The sequence below is a fragment of the Lethenteron reissneri genome, chromosome 23, assembly GCF_015708825.2.
Source record: "Lethenteron reissneri isolate LAM-NWPU_2019-01 chromosome 23, ASM1570882v1, whole genome shotgun sequence".
Lineage (NCBI taxonomy): Eukaryota > Metazoa > Chordata > Hyperoartia > Petromyzontiformes > Petromyzontidae > Lethenteron > Lethenteron reissneri.
The window spans coordinates 4,468,141-4,485,030 of record NC_083801.1 but is presented as its reverse complement, the minus strand read 5'-3'; the positions used below and the strand labels follow the sequence as shown (position 1 = coordinate 4,485,030).

General features: G+C 43.1%; 1 protein-coding gene across 1 annotated transcript in view; it reads left to right on the top strand.

Annotated features, from left to right (window-relative positions):
* Positions 1 to 16,890, top strand: part of LOC133345866 (ATP-dependent 6-phosphofructokinase, platelet type-like) — a 74,408-nt gene that overhangs the window by 13,342 nt on the left and 44,176 nt on the right. The window contains 4 exon segments of the mRNA XM_061556917.1: positions 371 to 444; positions 7,350 to 7,427; positions 15,026 to 15,215; positions 15,803 to 15,968. Of these exon segments, the coding sequence (XP_061412901.1) occupies positions 371 to 444; positions 7,350 to 7,427; positions 15,026 to 15,215; positions 15,803 to 15,968 (508 nt within the window).

The window sequence follows — 16,890 nt, the reverse complement described above, 5'->3', positions numbered from 1 at the left end:
ACAACGCAAGCAGCCGTCCTCAGGTGAAGAACAGGGCTGTCGGAAAGACAGCGTCCTGTTCTTCACGTTTCTTCACCTGAGGACGGCTGCTTGCGTTGTGGCAGAAACGTCGTGAGAATTTTATCTTATTATGTTTTATTTTATTATTTTATTATTTCCCTTCTACGTGACTTTACCTGAAAGAACCAAGAATATGAATCTATGCAGTCACGAAAGCTTTAAATTGGATAGACCATGTCTGATGATGATGTTGACGATCAGTATTATATACGGCACTTTTTGTAATTTTCTCATTCGTTTGTTTGTTGTTGTAAACAACCTCGCAAGCCAGCTTTCTTGACCGACCTTTTTCCTGTGCTTTGTTCTGCAGGCATGAATGCAGCCGTCCGTGCAGTGGTGCGCATGGGCATCTATGTTGGGGCCAAGGTCTATTTCGTCCATGAGGTAGGTGGTGCCTTATTGGACGCAGCCGTCAGTCCTATTTTACACTGGGCTAAACGCGTGGCTCAGCCGAGTGAAACTGTGTCAGGTGAGAACTGATGTTGTCAGGTCACTCATTCTTCTTCTTATCTGCTGCTCTCATAAGTCTGGATCATACTTGCTCCAGTCATCTGTGCTGTTGACTCCCTGCCACTGTTCAGGACCAGCCTCAAGACTATCCTTTTTCCCCTATGCCTATGACCGAGCGTCATAGGCAGTCAGTTTCTCTGTAGCGCCTTGAGATGCTGCCTCATTTAGTTTACCTTTGAATCTGCATACTACTACTATGATTTTTATTCTACCAGGTAAGGCCCACTGAGCTATATAGCTCTTCAGAAGCGGCCTGGCAACAAATGAGAGCTCTACGAAGTGGCTCATCACGTGGAAATTCGTAGCAGCCAAATACTCTTAAACGCATGTTTCTAAATGTGGAGGGAAAAACCGGAGGACCCGGAGAGAAACCCACACGACCACGGGAAGAACATGCAAACCCCCAATATATACAGGCGTCAGGGTTGGGATGGAACCCACGACCTCCTGTATACCAGGCCAGGTAGTTAACATCTTGCACCATTGTATGGCTAAGTGAGGCTGTGTCAGGCTCTCACCTGGAACAAAGCCAGATTTTCATCTCTGGAAAGTAGGTCACACTCAGCTCACTTAGCAATGAAAATGTGAAAATGCAAATAATATAAAAAAAAGATTACATTTTTCACTTTTTCGAGAGGCCTAAAATGTAATCGTCCTTAATTGACATTGAAGTCTCAAATGCATTTATGGATGTCCTACCGAGCCTCCTGCATGGGATGTTTTATACATTTATTTAGTAATGTTTTGTTGTGGGTAAAAATGATTTGAGGAATTAAAAAATAAAATAAGTTAAACCTAAATTAATATTAAAATTAACCCAGATTGTGATGCATCCAAAGTTTGTGTTTATACATTTCTATTTTAATAGTTCTCACATACAGGTATCCATTTTTCCAAAATAATTAGCCAACATACTTAATATTATTGTAAACGCATATGAGTAGCAAATAACGTTATGCAGGGGTGAATGCAACGTTAACAAGAAATAAATGTAATTGCACATTGTAATAAACGCAGGCCCTTATGTTGCAATAAAAACACACTACGAGGTCTTTATATTTGTATATATTTTTTATTAGCAAATTTATTGAACTAATTTGAAAACATAAAAATCGTGCGTTCTTGGTTAAATGTGACAAATCATGTCACAAAAACGTGCACAGTTAAACGTTATTCAACTGAGTTTCACTCAGCATCATCTTGTCATAAGCCTTTTTAATCGTTGCAACGTTTTCAATCTCTCACGATAATACGCACGAGCTTTCTGAAATACACCACACCATATAGCCATCGGGTATAATGCACCCATTTAATCGGTACAGTAACATATTTTTTGAATTCGTTGTTCTTGTGATCTTTCAGTATTGTTGTTTAATAAGTGTATTGCCGGCAAGTACAATTATTGTCGGCAAATAAATGTATTTAAGAACAAATTTCGATTTAAAGCTTTCGTGACTGCAGGGATTCATCTTCTTGGTTCTTTCAGTAAAGTCACGTAGAATGGAAATAATAAAATAATAAAAATAAAACATAATAAAATAATTCTCACGACGTTTCGGCCACAAAGCAAGCAGCCGTCCTGCTGCTTGCTTATTTTTATTATTTTATTTAAGAACAATTCACTATGATAAGCACAATATAGTGATATTGTGCAAAACGGACAATAGGATTATTGTGGATCTCATATCGTTCGACACGTATCGTATCTATCGCCTGATCGCAGCAGCCGTAGAACTAATGTGGAGAGGTGATCTTTATATTTGCTAAAAAATAAATGAGTGGTCCAGGTGGTGAAACAGTGTTGGAAAAGGTGAGGACCAATGGGAGGGCCCAATGGGAGAGGCAGCACAGAAGAGGAAGCAGAGGGCTTATACTAAACTGCACAATTTTATTTTTATTTTACCAGGTAAGGCCCACCAAGCTAGAGTATTCTCTCGTTATTCGTGAAGGGTACATTGCTGGAGATGCTCGTTAATAGCAAATTTCACGGATTACGATATTGTCCAACGAAACCCTATATCTTTAATGAATTACTGTAAGAAAATACTTAAATAACATTAAATACATGAACATTATCATAATCTTATTCGTTGCTTCTTTCAGGTAAAGTCACGTAGAAGGGAAATAATAAAATAAATAATAATATATATTATTATTATTATTTCCCTTCTACGTGACAAGAATATGAATCCCTGCAGTCACGACAGCTTTAAATCAAAATGATCATAATCTCTTCACATCTCTTTATGTCTCATCACTTTATCTCTGATCACTTTCTTTCTCTCACTCTCTCTCTCGATGCAATTCGTGTCGTGTTCCAGATGTGATTCGCGGGTAGCCAAAATCGCGGATAGCAAGTTCGTGAATAACGACGGTCTAAATTTCGATTTAAAGCTTTCGTGACTGCAGGGATTCATCTTCTTGGTTCTTTCGGTAAAGTCACGTAGAAGGGAAATAATAAAATAATACGAATAAAACATAATAAAATACTATTCTCACGACGTTTTGGCCACAACGCAAGCAGCCGTCCTCAGGTGAAGAACAGGTCTGTCGGAAAGACAGCGTCTGAATGGCTTCTTCACCTGAGGACGGCTGCTTGCGTTGTGGCCGAAACGTCGTGAGAATTGTATTTTATTATGTTTTATTTTTATTATTGTATTATTTCCCTTCTACGTGACTTTACCGAAAGAACCAAGAAAACGACGGTATACTGTGTGTATATAGCTCTTTTTTCAGAAGCAACCTGGCCACAAATGATAGCTATGCATGGCCAATAGGATGGGACTGCTGTCTTTCACAGCGTCTCGTTGAGTAATCCTCATTATCCGGGATCCAGCGATGGCTCCTTTTGACCAGAGAAATTCGGGGAACGATGACTTTTCAAAAGTGGTCATGCACGACCCGCGCCTGACCTTTGTAAAGTCAGGGTTTGGAAACCTTGCGGGTCTTGAGCCGCATGTGACTCTTTATGGACTGCTTCGTGACGTACTGTATGTAATGTGTGTGTGTATTCACGAGCAATTACGGCTCTTGAAATATTGAGTTTTATTTTACCGTAATGGGAAAACAATGTATTTTCTTGTTCTTTCGGTTGCCGGACCCCCAGTAAAATGATCATCGCATTGTAGTCACGGCGAGTGGTGCGCCGTCTCTTGGACGCAACGCGCTATTGCACGCACTGACACCCACCACACAGGACGAGAAACACGCCTGCCAACCAGAGGTCGCAACCGGGGACCCGATACCCGTACCCTACCCGATACCCGCCTACCCGTTTGCGACCCTGGTGCGGCCGGGTACGGGTACGGGTAAGGAATCAAAACCCGTTTGCGACCTCTGGTAGTTGGTGAGTGGTGAGTGTCACGTGATCTCGTGTGTAAGACAGGCTACCCTTCTAGTAATTAATATCACTGGTCAACACACTTTTTCTGGCATAAGGTATTCCAACGGTTTTAATGTAATTTTTGGCTGCTGATTCCAAATCTGGCATCAGTTTTTGTTTATCGCATCAGGTTTTTGAGATATCAAATATTGCATTTTCCATAAAAACTGCAGAAGAAAAATATTAAATAAATGTGGATATCTACATAAAATTATATTATAAACACACTATCATAAAAATACAGCACCATATTTTAACACTAAAGCAGTCACTGACTCGCAACAACTTGCACTCATAAGTGACAGAGTTAATTTTGGGTAAAAGCAATGAAAATTGGGTATGCCGATAGCATAAAAATGAGATGTGATAGAGCAAATCTGAGATCAGATTTGGAATCAGCACCCTGAAATTAGTCTAAAACAGCTGCAAAAGTCCAGGCCAGAAAAAAATGTTTTTTTTTTGTTGACCAGTGTAATTGGTGTTGTCTCTCGATAATTGTATAAATATTCCCATTCGCGATGTATGTATAATAATGAAACTTATATCGCACCGTACGTAGCCAACCGTGCTTATTGGAGGTGCTGGGAAGGACAACAAACTAAACGCAAAAAGCAGTTCTGAAGAAATTAGTTTTCAGTCTATATTTAAAAGTGCATAGCTCCAGTTTCTTCCTAATATCGTAAGGAAGAGCGTTCCAGACGGCTGCAGCCATCTTTGTTCGATGGTTAAGCCAAAACGGAGTTCGCGTGACGGTTTATGCTGCTTGATGAGAGCGACATTCGTGGCAGGGGTTGTGGGTGGAGGCCCTTACGCCAGCAGTGGCATTGAGACAATGCTTTTGGGGGATGGGCATTGGAGCACGGTGGCGAGATGTTAACTACATTGCCTGGTATACAGGAGGTCGTGAGTTCGATCCCAACCCTGACGCTTGCTGTATATTTTGAGTTTGCTTGTTCTCCCCGTGGTCGTGTGGATTTTTCTTCCTGTTCTCCAGTTTTTCCCTCTACATTTATAATAAACATCACACGTTTGGAGTATTTGGCTGCTATAAAATATCCACGTAATAAGCCACTTCGTTGAGCTATCATTTGTGGCCAGGTGGCTTCTGAAAAAGAGCTACATAGCTCAGTGGGCCTTACCTGGTAAAATAAAAATAGTTTTTAGTTTTAGCAGGAGCACAATTTCAGACCTGGCATGCAATTTAATTTGCGGAATTATACATTTCTCTTTTTAAACAAACCTCCCACTGCTGTGTGACTCAACATTAGTCACGCATACATGCAATGTGACAAACCACAACTGCTCACGATCCAATCTCCATAAGCCACGTGCTCCACTCAATGCAGGTTCGTTTTGCTGGCAGTCTGCTACCGCAAAGCTATGATGTCTTTCACATTTAAAATGTTGTCATTCTAGTAGCGACCAAAAAGCCTGGCAGATAAACGTAATTGGTCATCTCAGAGTGCATCTGCGTATATGTGCCTTTGCTTCCCTACTTGGATGCCTATCTGTGTATTTCCCCCCCCCTCCGTCCACATTGGTTTCTTCTGGGTTCTCCGATTTCCTCCCTTAACTGAAATAAAACCAGACCCACAGTGTAACCGAGGTTGGACAAACATCTCAATCTGCTGAAAAGTTATCTGCAAATTACTCAGTTGGGATCACACACAGTAACATCTCCCCCCCCCCATACTACGGAAATTTTGGCAGGACCCTTCCTGAAAAAAAAAGTCATTCCACTCATATGAGCAACAAAATAATAAGAAGAATATATGCTTGAAAGGAAAAATGCTGCTGAATATGTGGCGCACGTAGCTTATGGAAATTGGGACCTCCTGACCGTTGGTTTGTCACACTGCTGGGATGTGTGACTAACGCTGAATCACGCTGGAGTGGGTGTTTCATAGCAAAAAAGACTACAATCCACAGATGATTGCGCATGCAAATTTGAGTACTACTACAACCGCAGATGGTGACAGGCCTTCATCCAGCAGTGGATAAATCATGGCAGATTATGATGATGGTTAAGATGATTATGAATGGCTTTTAGACTACATTGGGTCACTCATCTCAACCTGTCATTACAAGCAGAGGATAGGTTATGGTACAGTATGATGATTAAGATGATTATGAATGGCTTTTACACTACATTGGGTCACTCTCCTCTCAACCTGCCATTCACCCATTATGCCTCGTTTCCATTCATGCAGCAAATGTGTGAAATGTGTGTGGAATCTCCTCTTGGCAATCCAACTCAGAATCTTTCCGATCAGAATCTTTATTTTGTCCTCTCGTAATCTGATGAGCTATGGAGCTCTTCTTCACAGATGTCCAGGAGGGGCAGGTCAGAAAAGTTACAATAACAAAGAAGACAAAAAAACAACGATCGGAGTGCAAAGTATAGGGAAGCAAAGCAAATCACAAAAAATAAATACGTCAAATAGATCAAAGTTAGATATTGCATAAGTAAACCAATTCCCAAAGCTTGGGCAAGGCAGGAAGACAACAGCAGAAACAGTCCCAGACCACACCAAGACAATGCACAGTCACGCAATAAAATTGCACATTTCAATTGAACTGTCGATACACGGGCAAGGATGAAAGTTACAAATCACATTTTTAAATGCAGTTGTATTTAGCATCATCGTTTGTTCGGGTGAGTGGATGAATATTACAGTGAGGAATACAGGTGCAGTAAAAGCTCTTCGTGTCTGCCACAGAGTGAGAGATCTCGACACAGGTTATGAGCTGAATCCGCAATGAAGAACGAGTTTTGACCCTGGTATGCAGAAATAACTCGTCTTCTGGAGTCCCCATGGACTGTTGCTGACCTTCCCAGTCTTCACAGACTCTGCAGAAGTCAGGGATTTTTTTGTATCTCTGTCTGTGGCTCCTTCTGCCCACTTAGTTGAAAAGCACATCCGCTCCAATTCAGATGAATGATTTAGTGTTTTGCAAGCGCAAGCTAAGAGAGAGTGGTTTTTCTGAAGGGCATTAGCTGCTCGCTGTGAGGACTGTACGATTGTGCAAACATCGGAGAGAGTATGGGACACCCACCTACACGGTTTAAAAGTGAGCAGTCTGTTGAAAGTACAGCAAGTATGTTGCGGACCTATCCATACAAATATTTGAAGCATTATCACCTCGTATGCATACATATATGTGTTCTCAAGGTACTTCAGGTAAAATAAGGAATGTTATACAAGTCTTCAAGCGAAATCAGAAGCGTCATCATTGTGCTAATGAGTGGTCGTGAGCACGCGTGCCAATGAAATGCCGGGCCAAGTCACAGAGGATGAGCGATGTTTTTTGTATTGTTGTGCGTAGGTTTTTTTTTTCACTAACGTCTTTGCGTTGAACGTTTGTGGGTCCCCCCCCCCCCCCCCACGTTGTTCAGGGTTATCAAGGGATGGTGGATGGAGGAGACCACATCGAAGAAGCAAACTGGGAGAGTGTCTCAAGCATCCTTCAACTGGTAATTTATTTGACATTTCTAAGTGCGCTTACCAAAGCCGTATTACTGCATCCTCACCATTATCGTTTTGAACGCATTCACATTTTGTGGTTTGTCTTGTACCGGTATCTGTCACGTAGCATTGCTTCGTGACTTCATGGTGTATTGGTCAACCTGTAACCTTACCGATTGTAATCTTGTGAAGGGCATTGAGTTGATAGTTGTCACATTGAATATCAATTAAAGTTGAAGTGAAGGAAATTATTGGAAGGTCTGTGGGGTTTGATTCAGCTCATTATTCTTGTACGGTCCTTAAGATAAGTACCTCTTTGTGGGAAAGCAACTGTGAAATCATGATATATTTATTTATACTGGACGAATCCGATGATCTTTAAAGCTCTTTTTCACAGATGTCCAGTAAAAGTGGTCTCAACCATGAGGGAGCTCATCCCCCACCTCCTTGCCTTGGTACCCTCCCAGCAGAGATGAGTCCCAGACGATGCTCATTCGAGTATTCGTATACCCACTCATTTAGTATTTGCTCGGGAATTATCTGAGATTACAATATCCTACTTAAAGCTCTGCCCGCTGGCATTTCGCCTCATCTGAGCAAAACGGAGCCGATCTTTATCGAGGTACCTTATTCATCGCCGTGGAGGCAATGTAGGCTGCGTTTTGTTGTCATGAAAACAGCAATCGATGACGCTGTCTCTCAGGAACAGAACCGTAAGAGCCTCCATTGCCCTTCTTGCGTGCCGCTCAAGGACACTGTTCGAATAATGAACGTGGCTATTCAAATCGTTACGCCGGGTCTGTTTAAACGCTTGTGAACTCGGCGATAACTGATCATGTTTAATCGCGTACCTATTCTTGCCATATGCAAGAGAGCACATACTTAATGACAAAGAAAAAACAATTATCTATTCACTGAGAGGAGTTTGGTTTACAGTACTTTAATGTCATTCGGCTTAAGTCAAGATGATGGGAGTTAATTTTGACGAGGGCAATAAAGAGTAGTTGGAATGCAATTCGTGTATGCGCAGTTCGGTGTATATTATAGCGAGTGAAGCGTTCTTGTAAAACATATTTCATGGGTTTAAATTTCATCTCGCACTTTGCATCACAATGTCAGAGAAGAAGTAATGTTCTCGTTTAAATCAATATTTATGCACGTATTGTAATTACCTTTGTATCAATAGTTTCGCACCCATCACTATGACTGTTTTGAAAAAAATAATGCAAAACTCACGTGTACATCCGCGATGGGCTTATCTTTGCATTTCACAAGGTTTACAGTTCATGGTGGTTGTGTTGCATTTCCCAAAATGCATTACCTTTAGGGGTGTGAATCATTCTTTCCCACTCGGCACATGGGATCTGTTTGAATGCTTTTTTTTATTACTTCCAAGAAACCGTGTTAGCATCATGGGGACAGGGTGACTGCACATTTATTCTCCAATCAAGCAGTGATCCTTCTAAGCCATGTTGTACATATGTAGCCAGCGAAAAGAAGGCAGTTGGGAACACATCCCCGTCTCACTCGTGTGCATTTGCTGCTGGCAATGTTGCCTACGGTGCTGTTTGTGATCATCGGTAATTGTCACGCGGCCTACGTGCTCATCACGCAAGGGAAACACATGAATTATCGCATCAGGTTAAACAACTGCTGTATATTTATTTTTTATTGGATTGCCAATTGACAGAATTTGGCAAGAACAAAGTTTATACACCAGGTAATTTCCCTAAGATGGATGGCGCCACCATAACATTAGGTTACTGGTAATTGTGAATTCTGCCGAAATTATGCGATACTGGTTTTTGCATAAGTTCACATATGGGACAATTAATAGGCAGATGCGGTGAGCATATTGTATTTGTTTGGTACTCACAGCTAACAATGCGGTGTCCAAGCAGTGCCCGGTGCGTTTAGCGTGCTAATTTACAAATAAAGTCATAGTTGCTCTGACTGTTCAGAGGGCAGGAGAATATTATTATTTTTGTTGTTGGTATGCGCTTTAACAGTCATACGCTCCTCAGCCTTACTTTTCCAGAAATTGAAAAGCGCTCTTGGCCGCCAAAAGATAAAATTTGTTCTTGGCGAGGTTTATGCAATTGCCCGCTGTCACACTGCTGCCAAGTGCAGAGTTGGATTGGTTGTGAATCAGCTTCCATTTCCTTCTGTGTCAGGTAAAGCGTGCCCATTGATTATTCTGTTAGCAAACTATGTGCCATCTCCGGGGTTGTACATGCCACCTGCTGCGGTAATACTTTGTGCAGGGTGCCAGATGCATTGATTTGGCTCCACCTATGCACATGGCTAGAGGGCTCATTGCTAATAGCTCTTCTGGCACAAGGTTTTGTTTTATTTCTGTCTGTCTAGACTTTTATTAGCATTGGTGACACAGAGGTTAGCTCAACGAGTTTTGAATCTGGAGACCTGAAATCAATTTCTGGCCGGGGCTAATATAAGTAGGGGAGTGATATTTAAACTCATCTTGCCTCTCCTCCACCGTTCCGCCCCACCACCTTTCATCAACCAGCATTGACCAATGTGGTGAACATCATGGGACCTCCTTTGCCAGTACCAAAATATGAGAATAGGTTTTCCCCATTTTTCTGGCAACTAAACAGCTGTGTTAAGATGTTAAAACACCAAACTGAAACCTTTTACAAGCAATCATGTCTACATTAACCACAATGCTTGTGGTCAGAATGCAAACAAAAAACATACTCTGATAGTATATAATGCATTGTGCTTGAAACTGATTGGTCCACACGAGAGATAGCTTTCTTTCGAGCCTCTGGTCTAACACCATTTGAGACGAGGCTCAAAAGAAAGCTGTCTCCGGTGTGGACCAATCAGTTTCAAAGACAATGCATTTATTATCAGTGTTTTTGTTTGCGTTCTGACCACAAGTATTGTGGTTAATGCAGACATGATTCCTTGTAAAATGTTTCAGTTTGGTGTTTTAGCATCTTAACACAGCTGTTTTGTTGCCAGAAAAAAGGGGAAAACCTATTCTCAATGTGGGGAAGTATGGTCAAAACAACCCCCACGACTCACGCGGCACATGCAGGGTTCATACAACGATGGCAATGTGTGATTGGCCCCACGGTAGCGCGTTCACTGCTTGTTGCAGGGGTTCGCACCTCCGTTTAGCGCGGTTGGCTACGTACGGTGTGAAAGAGGTTCAACATTTACCGTACAACATCACGCACCGTTTGCCTTCATAGTGGACGTTTAAAGATCCCGTGGCTATTGTGTGCCAGCGTCAGGGTCCAAGTTTGGGGAATGACACCGCAAGTTACTCGATTTGTATAATCCTGTGCATAGTTTTCGTCGCCCCCTACTGCAAAAAAATGGCAGAACCCTCATGAAAAATAGTCATGAATCTCGGTGAGGCTCTCCTGGGTAGACAAGCATAGGGCGCCACAGTGGCGAGACTTTAAATCCCTCGCCTGATATACAAGAGGTCATGGGTTCAATCCCGACCCCGATGCCTGTATATTTGGAGTTTGCATGTTCTCTCCGTGGGCGTGTGGATTTTTCTCCAGGTGTTCCGGTTTTTCCCACCACATTTACAATCAACATGTAATGAGAGTATTTGGCTGCTACTATACATTTCAATATGATCTTATGCCGCTTCGTTGAGCTATGATTTGTGGCCACGTCGCCTCAGAAAACGAGCTGTATCGCTCAGTGGACCTTACCTGGTAAAATATATATTTTTATAGTTGTTGAGTTAGTCCCGTGTAGCTATAAACTCGTTTCATTGTTACCCAGTCCTTGGACAATTTATTTTGAATTTTGCAGATTGTTTCCTGTAAAGTGGCAATATAGCAAAATAAATGTCCACATGACAAGCCACTTCATTGACCTATCATTTGCGGCTGGGTCGCCTCTGAAAAATATCTATACAGCTCAGTGGGCTTTACCTGGTAAAATACAAAATATTTAGTTAATAAATAAAAAATTATTATGAGTTATAATTATGTTCTATTTCTTCTCTTGCCCATTTTTTCGATGCTGTTCCCTCCTTTTGCTTCATTTCAGTGCCCTTTGTATCGGTGCAGAGTGCAGTGTCTGTGATGCGTGCCTGCCATCTGTGCCTCACAGTGGGCTTATGGGAAAAAGGAAAAGGCTTTACCCTTTCCGGCGGCAATACGGATGGTGTTGGAATGTTCAAAGCCTATTCTTATTTCATAATTTTGATAAACCGGCAAACAGGGTCTCATGGATACCTGCTCCACCCCAGATATTGATGCTTTGATATTGGCATTGCCTTTGTGCTGTTCACCTTTTTTGGCGTTCTCTGGTCTAACGCAGGTGAGACGAGGCCATACATGAGGCTGTCTCTGGTGTAGGCCAATCGGTTTCGAAGACGGTGTATACGTAATTATCGAAGCATGCTTGTTTGCATGTGTTACACAATCATGTGTGGTCAATGGAGACTTGATGCCTTGCGATAGGTGTCTATTTGGTGTATGAGCATCTTAACGCTTGTATTACACTGGTCAACACACTTTTTCTGGCATAAGGTATTCCAACGGCTCTAAAGTAATTTTGGGGTGCTGATTCCAAATCTGGCATCAGTTTTTGTCTATCACATCAGGTTTTTAGAGATATAAAATATTGCATTTTCAATAAAAACTGCAGAAGAAAAAAATTAAATAAATGTGGATATCTACATAAAATGATATTATAAACACACTATCCTAAAAATACAGCACCATATTTTAACACTAAAGCAGTCACTGACTCGCAACAACTTGCAATCATAAGTAACAGAGTTAATTTCGGGTAAAGTCAATGAAAATGGGGTATGCCGATAGCATAAAAATGAGATGTGATAGAGCAAATCTGAGATCAGATTTGGAATCAGCACCCCAAAATTATTAGTCTAGAACAGCTGCAAAAGTCCAGGACAGAATTTTTTTAATTTTTTTGTTGACCAGTGTAATTATTGGGAAGGGTAAAACCGGTTTAATTTTGATACCGGCAAAAATAGTCCAGTAGATACGGTGGGGTTCGTGCAGGGGTCGGCAATTGACCAATCATAACAAGAACAGCCATTTTGCTCGAATTCGGTAACAAATTCAATATTTCAGGAGCTATGTTTATGCGAGACGGTGATCCCTTAATAGACGACGTCACGAAGCAGCAGCCACAGGTTCCCGACCCCTGGGTTCGTGCGTTGCGCCGAGACTGTGCGCGAAGACGTTCACTTGCACGCTAGAGGGGTGGGGGAGGGGCATGCTGGAGGTAGAGCAGCAGGTGAATTTTGACAATCATTGGAGAGTCTGTGCAGAAAAAAATTAAATAAATGTGGATATCTACATAAAATGATATTATAAACACACTATCCTAAAAATACAGCACCATATTTTAACACTAAAGCAGTCACTGACTCGCAACAACTTGCAATCATAAGTAACAGAGTTAATTTCGGGTAAAGTCAATGAAAATGGGGTATGCCGATAGCATAAAAATGAGATGTGATAGAGCAAATCTGAGATCAGATTTGGAATCAGCACCCCAAAATTATTAGTCTAGAACAGCTGCAAAAGTCCAGGACAGAATTTTTTTAATTTTTTTGTTGACCAGTGTAATTATTGGGAAGGGTAAAACCGGTTTAATTTTGATACCGGCAAAAATAGTCCAGTAGATACGGTGGGGTTCGTGCAGGGGTCGGCAATTGACCAATCATAACAAGAACAGCCATTTTGCTCGAATTCGGTAACAAATTCAATATTTCAGGAGCTATGTTTATGCGAGACGGTGATCCCTTAATAGACGACGTCACGAAGCAGCAGCCACAGGTTCCCGACCCCTGGGTTCGTGCGTTGCGCCGAGACTGTGCGCGAAGACGTTCACTTGCACGCTAGAGGGGTGGGGGAGGGGCATGCTGGAGGTAGAGCAGCAGGTGAATTTTGACAATCATTGGAGAGTCTGTGCAGTTCTTGAGTGGCGAGATGTTATCTCCCTTGCCTGGCATGCAGGAGGTCGTGGGCTCAATCCCGACCCTGATGCCTGTATATTTGGAATTTTGCACGTTCTCTTCATAGTCGCATGGGTTTTTATTCGGGTCAACATGCGTTTATAGTGTTTGGCTGCCGTAAATTTCCACATGATAAGCCCGCTTTGTTCAGCTTTGTGGCCAGGTTGCTTCTAAAAAAGAGCTAAATATCTCAGTAGGCCTTAACTGGCATAATAAAAATCGTTTAGTAGAGTGTTGGTTTATTGTAATTATGCCTGGAGCTTTTTTGGTAACCATAATATCCTCCCACATACGAACGGTATACATTAGAACCCCTACTTAACAATGGTAATTGGTCGTTAAGTGATTTGGTCGTTAAGCAAGTATAGGAAATACATGTTAAAGGTTTAATTCGTTCTAATAGCATCGAAAAAAAAACGTACATTAGAATATTAAAACAATGGGTATTAATACAAAAAGATACTGACAATATAATAAATGTATAATATCAATAGAAACATGGTGAACGCCACGTGTTAAGTGAGGACTTGCCGTACATGGGAACAGATGGCTGAGTAGTCGGCATGCAACGTCACAATCCCATTGACCTGGGTTAAATTCCTGCACACTAGTGACGATTGGTATCTGGTTTGGAAATCCTGTAGCTAAACTCAACCTAAAATGAGAACTATGCGGCACCGTGCCGAGTGAATATTGAGCGAGGCTTCCGTGTGTATGTGTGGACCCAAGGTGGCACCGTGCTGAGTGAATATTGAGCGAGGCTTCCGTGTGTGTGTGGACGCAGGGCGGCACCGTGCTGAGTGAATATTGAGCGAGGCTTCCGTGTGTGTGTGGACGCAGGGCGGCACCGTGCTGAGTGAATATTGAGCGAGGCTTCCGTGTGTGTGTGTGTGTGGACGCAGGGCGGCACCGTGCTGAGTGAATATTGAGCGAGGCTTCCGTGTGTGTGTGGACGCAGGGCGGCACCGTGCTGAGTGAATATTGAGCGAGGCTTCCGTGTGTGTGTGTGTGTGTGTGGACGCAGGGCGGCACCGTGCTGAGTGAATATTGAGCGAGACTTCCGTGTGTGTGTGTGGACTTAAGGTGGCACCGTACCGAGTGAATATTGAGCGAGGCTTCCGTGTGTGTGTGTGGACGCAGGGCGGCACCGTACCGAGTGAATATTGAGCGAGACTTCCGTGTGTGTGTGTGGACTTAAGGTGGCACCGTGCCGAGTGAATATTGAGCGAGGCTTCCGTGTGTGTGTGTGCTTCGACGCAGGGCGGCACCGTACCGAGTGAATATTGAGCGAGGCTTCCGTGTGTGTGTGTGTGTGGACTTAAGGTGGCACCGTGCCGAGTGAATATTGAGCGAGGCTTCCGTGTGTGTGTGTGCTTCGACGCAGGGCGGCACCGTACCGAGTGAATATTGAGCGAGGCTTCTGTGTGTGTGTGTGGACCCAAGGTGGCACCGTGCCGAGTGAATATTGAGCGAGGCTTCCGTGTGTGTGTGTGTGTGGATGCAGGGCGGCACCGTACCGAGTGAATATTGAGCGAGACTTCCGTGTGTGTGTGTGGACTTAAGGTGGCACCGTGCCGAGTGAATATTGAGCGAGGCTTCCATGTGTATGTGTGGATGCAGGGTGGCACCGTGATTGGCAGCGCGCGCTGCAAGGAGTTCCGCACACGCGATGGCCGTCTCGCGGCGGCGTTCCACCTCGTGCAGCGCGGAATCTCCAACCTGTGCGTGATTGGTGGCGACGGCAGCCTGACGGGCGCCAACATCTTCCGCGAGGAGTGGAGCGGCCTGTTGCAGGAGCTCGTCAAGCAGGGTGAGCCTCCTCATCCTCTCACCGGTCCGTTCACTATCATCATCACCATCACCATCAGCCGTCGTCAGTCCACTGCTGGATGAAGGCCTCCACACGACGTCGCCAGTGTTCAGTCGTCTGTGCTGCTACCATCCATCTTGTTCCTCCACGTGAACTTATCTCGTTGATCTCAGAATTATTTTTTCTTATTACAGAGGATCGTGGTTAGAGCCCGGTGGGCGCCCTGGTTAATACTGTGGGAGTATTCACCAAAAAAATATTCGCCGTCAGCTCCACGGTGGATATTAAAGATCCCGTGACATAAAAAACTGGAGGCCTTGTGTGCCGGCAACACCCCCTACTGGCAGACTCTATACCCGTCCGTGAAACATAGCACCTTAGTGATGGTGTTTTGTGCTGTTAGAATGTATGTATGTTGAACTTATTTCAAACCGTACACAGCCAACCGTGCTAATTGGAGGTGCGGGGGGGGGGGGGAATGACAGCGAACTAAACACAAAAAGCAGTTCCAAAGAAATATATTTTTTTCCAATCAAGAATAGCACGAATAGAAAGTGTGCTCGCTGTTAATGTTATCGTCGTTGCAGGCAAGATCTCGAACGATGTCGCGGAAAAGTATTCGCATCTCAACATCGTGGGCATGGTGGGCTCCATCGACAATGACTTCTGCGGCACCGACATGACCATCGGCACCGACTCGGCGCTGCACCGCATCATCGAGGTTGTGGACGCCATCATGACCACGGCTCAGAGGTATTGCGCAATGCCCTCCCCTCCGTGCGTGCACGTGTCTGTTGGTTCGCGCTTCTCGCGTCTGTCTGGAACGCTCTTCCCTTTCCGATATTAGGAAGCCAACTCGATTAAAATTCATTTGATAATTGGTTTTTTACCCTTCCATCTGGCAACAAGACTGACACCTTTTTTACAAGGAGTCATGTTTGCATAGACCACAATACCTGCAGTCATAATGCAAACAACAAAAAAACATAACTCTGATAATGTGCACTGTCCTTGAAGTTGATTGGTCCACACCCGAGACAGCTTTCCTTAGAGCCTAGTCTCACATGGGTTGGACTAGATCTGGTCCATTATGACTGCAGGTATTGTGGTTCTTTGCAAACATGACTCCTTGTAAAAAAGGTGTCAGTTTTGTTGCCAGATGGAAGGGTAAAAAAACAATTATCATATTTTTTACTGGCAAACGTGGTTCCAATGGTAGTTAATTTCATTTCTTTACGTTCAGTTTGTTGTCCTTTCCCCGCACCTCCGATTAGCGCGATTGGCTACGTACGGTGCAGAAGAAGTTCAACATTACATACGTACATGCAACATAGGCTAAAGCAAGTCGTTTATTTTCTCTCCAAAATCTGACATGAATACTCTAAAAGAGACGTTACATTCTTGGATGTTCTGATTTTGTAGTTTTTGTTATTTTATGCAGTCTCAGTATAGCTTAGGCTCTCTGGGAATTGTATACGTGTTGGATTCAAGTGAACATCACCTGGATTTACCCAGCAAACAATAATGCTCTTGATCCACTCCAGTTAAAGGTAATTTCAAATGTATGCTCCAGCATTAAGCCGTAAGGATATAAAACCAGTTATTTATAGCGCTGTTCATAATTACCATCTCATTATGTGGAGCTTTCACTTATCAGCCCAACAGTAATTACCAT